The sequence below is a fragment of the Vigna unguiculata genome, chromosome 3 (assembly GCF_004118075.2).
Source record: "Vigna unguiculata cultivar IT97K-499-35 chromosome 3, ASM411807v1, whole genome shotgun sequence".
Taxonomy (NCBI): Eukaryota; Viridiplantae; Streptophyta; class Magnoliopsida; order Fabales; family Fabaceae; genus Vigna; species Vigna unguiculata.
The window spans coordinates 59,624,820-59,633,535 of NC_040281.1; the positions used below are offsets into that span (position 1 = coordinate 59,624,820).

General features: G+C 33.0%; 2 protein-coding genes across 2 annotated transcripts; both read right to left on the reverse strand.

The window, feature by feature from the left end:
* Positions 1 to 675: 675 nt before the first annotated feature.
* LOC114177025 (probable serine/threonine-protein kinase PIX13) lies at positions 676 to 2,936 on the reverse strand. The gene is made up of 6 exons (XM_028062250.1): positions 2,616 to 2,936; positions 1,951 to 2,372; positions 1,750 to 1,885; positions 1,524 to 1,666; positions 1,285 to 1,408; positions 676 to 1,213 (listed from the first exon to the last, which is right to left on the reverse strand). The coding sequence occupies exons 1-6, from the start codon at positions 2,683 to 2,685 to the stop codon at positions 834 to 836; spliced, it is 1,275 nt and encodes a 424-aa protein (XP_027918051.1). The 5' UTR covers positions 2,686 to 2,936; the 3' UTR covers positions 676 to 833.
* Positions 2,937 to 5,543: 2,607 nt separating this feature from the next.
* LOC114176063 (probable serine/threonine-protein kinase PIX13) lies at positions 5,544 to 8,166 on the reverse strand. Its single transcript, XM_028060968.1, has 6 exons — positions 8,019 to 8,166; positions 7,213 to 7,625; positions 6,810 to 6,945; positions 6,583 to 6,725; positions 6,373 to 6,496; positions 5,544 to 6,289 (listed from the first exon to the last, which is right to left on the reverse strand). The coding sequence occupies exons 1-6, from the start codon at positions 8,101 to 8,103 to the stop codon at positions 5,904 to 5,906; spliced, it is 1,287 nt and encodes a 428-aa protein (XP_027916769.1). The 5' UTR covers positions 8,104 to 8,166; the 3' UTR covers positions 5,544 to 5,903.
* Between the last annotated feature and the right edge of the window lie 550 nt (positions 8,167 to 8,716).

Below are 8,716 nucleotides of genomic sequence, written 5' to 3' on the forward strand. Positions count from 1 at the left end.
AATACTAGGATGCTTGGTCTGTAGTTGGTTCTCCCTGCACTTTTTTGTTCCGGTGTGTTGGTGTTTGAAAGGTGGTAATTCATTGTCCAAGGCTTCAGAATGAATATTTTGAATATATTGTATGAATGTATTTTAAAATGTATATTTTAGTATGTATTTTCAAACTTATAGAAACATTTATCAGAATATTTATTTTGAAATATAATTATTTTAAAATATATTTTAAATTATAAAATTTGAAAGGTAATTTTGAATCGAGATAGATGTTCTGTAATATTATATGTCATGAAATGTATTTTTTTCTTAAATATATTTTAAATTATACAATTTAAAATATATTTTTACGTTAAAAACAAGAATATATTATATTTTGAATTATATAATATAAAACATATTTTCAGCTTTATGAATATCTTTCGCATTATACAATCTAAAATACACTAAATAAAAAAGGCACAGAATAATTTTTACCTTTTCATTATAATTTTAATAAAGACTAATTTGAAATTTATGAGTTTTATGGAGGTGCATAAAGAAAGAAGTGAGCTCCAGGGACAAACAGCTACTGTGACATAGTAAATATAACCCATTTGGATCCATCATTTTCCTGTATTTGGCCCAAATTAAAAAACAAAGTGAAATCCATGGGATTATATGATTGCAGTTGGAGTAAAATCCACGATAAATAAATAATAATAACTGATCACCAACGATGCAGGTTATGTTTAACAAATTCAATTTGTTTAATTTCTAAGAAATAGAAGCTAAGTTTTACTTATTAAAAAATATAAATAAATAATTTGTAATAATTTCTAAGTGGCGATGGGTTGAATTCAGTTGACCACCATCTTGCTGATCGCGTTGTTAACACGTCTTCTCTTATAACTGTTGCCAGCTGGATTCTGATTATCTGCTTCAATCTGTTCCAATCTTTCAACAACTTCTTTCATTGATGGCCTCACATTGACTTCTGTTTGGATGCATTTCAGACCTAATTGAGCTACCTCTAAAGCTAAGTTGGTTGGATACAGTCCTTCCAACTTTGCATCCATACTCATTCCTATTTTCCCTCTATTTACTATATTTGATTTCACCCAATCACTCAAGGACTTTTGCTTCAGCAATCGCCTTATATCTTGCATTCTTTTCCCTGTCAGCACCTCCATCACAACAATTCCAAATGCATACACATCACTTTTCACTTTCAAACGACCTGCACAAAGACACCTCATGTTTCAACAAAAGGTTTATGAAATGTTTTAAGAGAAAATCTGTGGATATCACCTGTTGCTACATACTCAGGAGCGGCATAGCCTCCTGTTCCCACAACTCGTGTTGTTACGTGAGTCTGATCAAGCGAAGAAAAACATTTGGCTAACCCAAAGTCTGATAACTTTGCCGTGAATGTCTGTCAGAACAGCCAAAGCTAAAGATTTCTTCTTTCACTAACTTCAATTCTTCAATAGCATGCAAGCACTATATGTGTTGAGAAACGAAGAAAAGTTATAGAAAATAAAGCGTACCTCGTCAAGTAGTATATTTGAGGGCTTAAAATCTCTGTGTACGATTTTCATTTCCATGGAATGAAGGAAATTGAGTCCCCTAGCTGCGTCAATCATCACCTTCAGCCTTGTATCCCAAGAAAGTGGTCGAACATTTGCACCTCCTGCATGCAGAAGAGAAATCGTGTGCATAAATCAGAGAAAATGAGAAATCAATTCCGCATAATTGGCATGCATGAATTCTTACTTCCAAATAGGTGGTTATCCAAGGTGCCACGATGCATGAATTCATACACCAGGAACAGCTCACTGTTCTCTCGCCCAAATCCCAACAACTTAACAAGGTTGGGATGAGAAAGCCTCCCTAAGAAATTCACCTCTGACTGCATAAAGAAGATAATCAAACAAAAGTTTTGAATCCTAATTTTAGAATGACATTAATGCTTACCTGCCATTCCGCAACTCCTTGCAAGCTTCCGGGATTCCATTTCTTGATCGCAATGGTCAATCCCTCACCTCTAATGAAACCCTTGTATACTCTACCAAAACCCCCCTCTCCTATCACACTGTCAGCTCTGAAATTTTTTGTGGCAGCTCTCAGTTCTGCAAAAGTAAATACTCTCGAGTTTGGAGCATTCAAGATCTCACCTTGAGAAAATTCCTCTCCATCTCTGACTCCAGAGGTGTGGCTATTATCAGAGCCCCAAAATGTCGTGCTAGTGTTATTCCCTGATGTGTGATTATTGCCACTACTTGGCCCAAACAGACTACTGCTTCCTCCAAATTGGCTGCTACACCCACCACCAGAAGTAGAATTGTCATTCTGTATTAGTCTTATTTTGCTGAGACCAGCAGAGAATTCAGTCCTCCCTGAGACATCGTCACAGCAATACAAAATCCATGTCAAGATGCTTAACTTTTAAGTATCAAATATTTCATAAACCATTTTTAACCATAATTTGCTATTGTTCTACTACGAAAATCAGGTTGGTTTGAAAAACTGATACAATAGTATGCACCTATGTTTGCAATTAGCAATTAAAGAAACAAAAAGAACCATAAGGCCAAAATATGTAGTATTTGATTTCATATTTGTATAACGTGTTGGTTTACCTAAATGGTTCTTCGCGTTGGGATGATCATCACCATTTGAACTAGATGAATGACTGCAACAGTTCCCCATTGACTTGTTTATGCTCTTTCCGTGCCGTAAAATCAGAGATATAACTAAAGACAAATGTTGAGAATAGTATGAGTCACAATATAATGCGAATTGGTTTTACATGTAAACTAGAAAAGTATAAAAAAAAATCAGTGTATCCTTTGAAGAGGAATGAATGTCAGAGAAAGAGACTAAGGAAGCCTTCAAGAATACTCCAAGAAAATGCAATGTTATTGCTAATCATGAGTTAAACACCAAATGCTAGTTCTCTGAGTTAAACACCAAAAAATAAAAATAAAAATAGAAGAATTCCACTTTCCATTGGACCCTACACCAGATACTTCTATTTCCAAACAAATCTAAATTAAATGGATAAAAAATTGCCATTAGTGTTATTTTATCATGAAAACTTCTAAATTAGGTGCTAGAAAGAATGAAGGACAGGGTCCTGAGGCTAGTTGAAAAAATGGAACCCGTGAGACACTTTGATACGTCGTATGTAGTCCATGTTGAAATTCGTTTTAGCAGGAGTTGAGATATAATCAAAACGGAAAATAGCAGAGAATAGTTTAAGCAGGAACCAGTCAATAACTTAAAGGAGAAGTTTTTGCCACTATATTCCTCACACACGTGTATAATAATTTTACATTTCACAGTTATTTTTAGTTGACATTGGTTTATCTTGCTATCTGAGTAATAAAAGATGAAATGAAAAGTTTTCGGTATATAATAGGAACTCACTTTTCCCATGTATGTCTCTGTAATTTTTTTATTGTTTAAATTTATATATTTATTTCAATAAAAATATATGTATTATTATTTTTTATATTTGATTTATAATTTATAATTTGAATCAAAATAAATTTGGAGAAATAATATAGATTACAAATTTTATGGAAGAGAAACAAAAACTAACATAACTCTATTATGGAATAATAGTGCACACAGTTTTTAGTGTGTGTGTGTATATATATATATATATATATATATATATATATATATATATATATATATATATATATATATATATATATATATATATATATATATATATATATATATATATATATACTTTTATTTTGGCTTAAATGTATTTTTTATTTCTTAATTTTTAGTGAAAATTAAAATTAGTTTCTTCTTGAAATTTTGACTAATTTAGTCATTCATATCTAGAGATATGTAAATTTAGTTATTTTAACTAAATGTTATTAAGTTTATTATTTCAGATGCGTTTTATGATAACATTTGAGTTAATTTAGAAGCGAAACAACTCAAATACAATCATGAAATATATTTAAAACGTCAAATAAATTTACCAAAATTTAGGTAAAATGACTAAATTTACACATTTCTAAAGATATTTTTAAAGATGAATGACTAAATCAATGTAAAGTGAAGTAATTCTAGATTTCATTAAAAGGTAAGGGATAAAAATATATTTAATCCCTTTTATTTTTATAAATCTGATAAATTAATTTTTGTAAACTTTAATATTTTTCCAAAAATATGAGTTATGAGAGAATCTTTTAAGAAATCTATTCTTGTCATGGGATACTCATAGAAAAAACAATGTTATCCGACCATTTCTCCAATCAAATTAATATAACGGCTGTCTCCGTTGTCAATATTAATAAATAATTTATGGACATAAATTGAGATAATTCATTAAGTTAAGTTAAAAACGATACGTGACAACATAATGGAAGTGTAAATTTGTAAACTTTTATGCTTGACCTGATTGTATTCTTTAGAGGAAATGTATATTATTACAAAAATAGTTTACTCGAATGTAAACAGTATTCTTTCCTTAAGAATGCTTATAAAAATCTTTTATGAATTTTCCAATTAAAGATAATGTTATAATATTACATGCCAAACAAATTTTAAAAAAATAACGAATTTCATTTTCTTGTCTTTAACTTGTCAATTAACTTACGTTTTTTTTTTCTCACTCATCGAATCAACTTATTCCTAAACATAGAAAGAGTAGGTTGATGAAGAAGTTGGAAGTGATATAAGTTGATTAGTAAATTGAGGATGAAAAGACAAAAATAATGGTCAATTCATGTCGTTGATGATAAGATCAAACAATAAAATACTTAAATAAAAAATATTTTAAGCAGTTAATAGAATGGAATTTGATAAATGTAAAAACAAAAAACAAAAAAATGGTCTTTGTCCTCCTAAATGAAATGAATATAGAGTAAATACTTCCATTCTCAATCAAAAACAAATCTTAACTGTTATATATATAGAAATGGGACGTTTTTGTCTTGCAAGTGACACAAAATACTATGTAAGATGTTTCCATATATATACCTAAAATCTACGAAGCCTAAAGCCTACAGGTTACACATATGGCCTTACCAAAACTTGAATAATACATATATACACATATATGTATGTCATTATAAAAATCAAAAGTTGTCTTCAATAAAAAGCTTACAATATTATAAAGTTTTCTCAGGGTTTCTTTAAAAACCTGAATCTAACTTAATGCCAATTTACATATAATAAATAGTAGGAGTAAGCATCAATTCATAAGTCCACAAAGAAAACCATTTATAGGATCAGAGAAAAAACAAAAGGAAACGCACCAAACAACATTCTAAATGCATACTACAATAATAATTTTTTGTTTGTTATATAAGATCACATAAACAAAGATAAAAGAAAGAAACAAAGAAACGATTTTCTAAGTCACATACACTCTTCAAGGACCGCGAGATAGTCCAAGATGCAAGGGAGAGGAGAAAAACTGGACCTATTTACTGTAATAAAGTGTTGGTTTTATAAATTTTCCGGATAGGATTATAGTTATTCAGAGATTATGGTTCACGAAGAATCATTTCTATTCAACTTTTTACCCATCTAAAGCATTTAAAAAATTGAAATAATTACATAAAGATTAAATATTCAACATTCACACATTCAATACAAACTCCATAGAAGAAATAAGTGGAAAAATTAATGGAAAAGGAGAGATGGACATGGAGCACCTTCTTCATTATCAATACCAGGGAAGCTTGAACTCTCTTTGTCTTTGTTTTGGGGTGCCCAAAACAAGTCTCACAGACTTAACCCTCAGGCCTTCGCTCCAAAGCCAGATACAACCCCTGATCCTTTTCATTTGTGCCAGTGGAGAAAAGGCACTTCTTCTAGCAATATGATCTTCAAGTCCACTTTTTTAAGCAGTCTATCAGCTGCAAGGGAATATGATGATGATGGGTTCAGTTCAATTAGCCACCATCTGGAGGGCCATGTTGTTGAACAAGACGAGAACGATTAACCCGTCTTCTGTTATCAGCTGGTTTTTCATTGGCTGCTTCAATCTGTTCCAATCTTTCAAGAACTTCTTTCATCGATGGCCTTACTTTGGGCTCTATTTGGATGCATTTGAGAGCTAGTTGAGCCGTTTCTAAAGCTAAGTTTGGTGGATACTTCCCTTCCAACTTTGCATCCATGGTGCTTCTTATATACCCTCTGTTTACAAGATTTCTTTTCACCCAATCCCTCAACGACGTTTCCTCACATAGTTGCATTATACCAGTAATCCTCTTCCCAGTCAGCAACTCCACCAAAAATATTCCAAATCCATACACATCACTTTTCACGTACAAATGACCTACACCATTCACATCATCACACCATTTAATTTACACAACACTTTACGCAAGAGGTTTATGAAGGGAAATTAACACACAATACCTGTTGCAATGTACTCAGGAGCAGCATAGCCGTGTGTTCCCACAACATGTGTTGATACGTGACTCTGATCAGGCGAAGTCATAGATTTCGCTAAGCCAAAGTCTGATAACTTTGCCGCATACGTCTGTTAAAAAAGCAAAAATTTCAAAGATTTTTCTTTCGTTTCCATGAATACTTCAATAGCATGCACAATGATAAAATGAAACTTACTGAGTCGAGGAGAATATTTGAGGGTTTAAAATCTCTGTATATAATGGCATTCTCCAAGCTGTGAAGGAAATGAAGCCCCCTAGCTGCTCCAATCATAATTGTTAGCCTTGTGTCCCAAGAAAGTGGCCGAACATTTGCTCCTCCTGCACAAGCAAAAATAAAGTGCATAGATCAGGAAAAAAGACCAATCAATTTTCCCAAATTGCTACTCACGCATTGCCACTTACTTCCAAATAGGTGGTTATCCAAGCTCCCACAAGGCATAAATTCATACACCAGAAACAGTTTACTCTCTTCCCTACCAAATCCCAACAATTTAACAAGATTGGGATGAGAAAGCCTCCCTAAGAAATTAACCTCTGACTGCACAAAAACAAAAAGCATCAATCAGTACAGATATGTGATGGGAGGAGGGTCACTAGAAAGATAACAATACCAATGACACCTAAGTATAAATTAAGATTACATTCAATCTAAAACCTTTGTACAATGAATTTATCTCATTTCTATTCAATGATTTCTATTCAATGATGAGACTTAAATTCACTTGAGTTTCCAATTATACGTAATATTAGGCACATACCAGTAAAAAGTTCTACCCTAATTTTGTAGTGTGATTAATTCCGATACCTGCCATTCCGCAATTCCTTGCTTGCTTTCGGAATTCAACTTCTTGATGGCAATAGGCAACCCCTCACTTCTAATGACACCCTTGTATACTTTACCGAATCCCCCCTCTCCTAACAGACTGCCATGTCTGAAATTTTGGGTGGCTGCTTTCAGTTCTGCCAAGGTAAATGCCCTCAAATCTGCAACATCCAAGATTTGCCCCCTCTCTTCTTCGTCCCTCCCTCGAGAGGCTTGGCTATTCTCAGAGCCCCAAAAGGATGTGCTAGTGTTATTGCCTGTTGAGTAATTATTACTACTACTTGCTCCAAAGAACCTGCTGAATCCTCCAGAGTGGCTGCTCTGCCCAAGAGAAGTAGAATTACTGCTCTGTATTAATCTTCTGTTGCTTGTACCGGCAGAAAACTGAATACTCCCTGAACCAATGCAACAAGAAAGCAAAAAATTGTCATATGAAGCAACAAATGCTCTGGTTTAGAACCTCAATAGACAGGATCAAGCACTTCATGATGAATTACTGCTAATAACAAGGAGTGGCTTCTTTGTTTAATTCAAATTACACGGCTTTTAGGAATTGGGGATAGATTGGCTGCGACTTCTGGTTGACTTTTCTGCTTGACTTGATGAAATGATTATGCACTTATACTTGCAACCAAAGCAATCATAGGAAAACCATCAAAAGGAAAAAAAATACATGTTTTTTCTTCTTTCTTGGAATATCTGATATATTATGCATGAACAGACACAAATTTTAGCATGAAGCGTTTCTATAATTTTAAGAATGAAACAGGGAGAGTTTGTTTGTTTACCTGATTGATTGTTGGGGTTGGGGGCAGAAATGGAGTTGCGGTGATCGACAGCAGAAGATGATTGAAAACTCCAACAGTTCCCCATTAAGTTGTTTCTGCTGTTACCTCAGCAGAAAAAGCCGAGAAAGATGAGAAAGAAATGGTGAGAGGCGTGTCTGACTTTGTATTTAAAGTGAAAGAGCTGAGAAGAATACAAAGAAAACACATTACCTGCCACGTGTTCTTTTAAGAGCAGTAACTGTCACACACAGTACCACCAGTTGTACCTTTCTACTTGTTCGTGTCGGAAACTAAGGAAGCTTCCAAGAATACTCCAAGAAAATGCAGTGATAGTTACGTGAACTGAATATTCATTTTCTGGCTGGTGTTGGCCAATGACATAGGTAGCTTGTTCAATTCTAAGCATGGCAGCAAAAATTAGAGAGGAGAATTTAAGAATAATCACAATAAGCTTTATGTAGACATGATTTATAATTTGTGAGGATTGTGTGTATTTGGTTAAGGTGATTTGGGAGGATTTGTGATGATTAGAGAATGATTTTAAAGAGAAAATAAAATGTGAGATGAGGAGAAAGGGGTGAGTTTGTGAAAAATGTTTGATAAATTACTAATTTGTGGTAAAATATGTTTAAATCCGTGAGTTAATAGACTCACCATCGAGTTAGGTTAAAATATTCAATCTTTTTAAATGTATATAT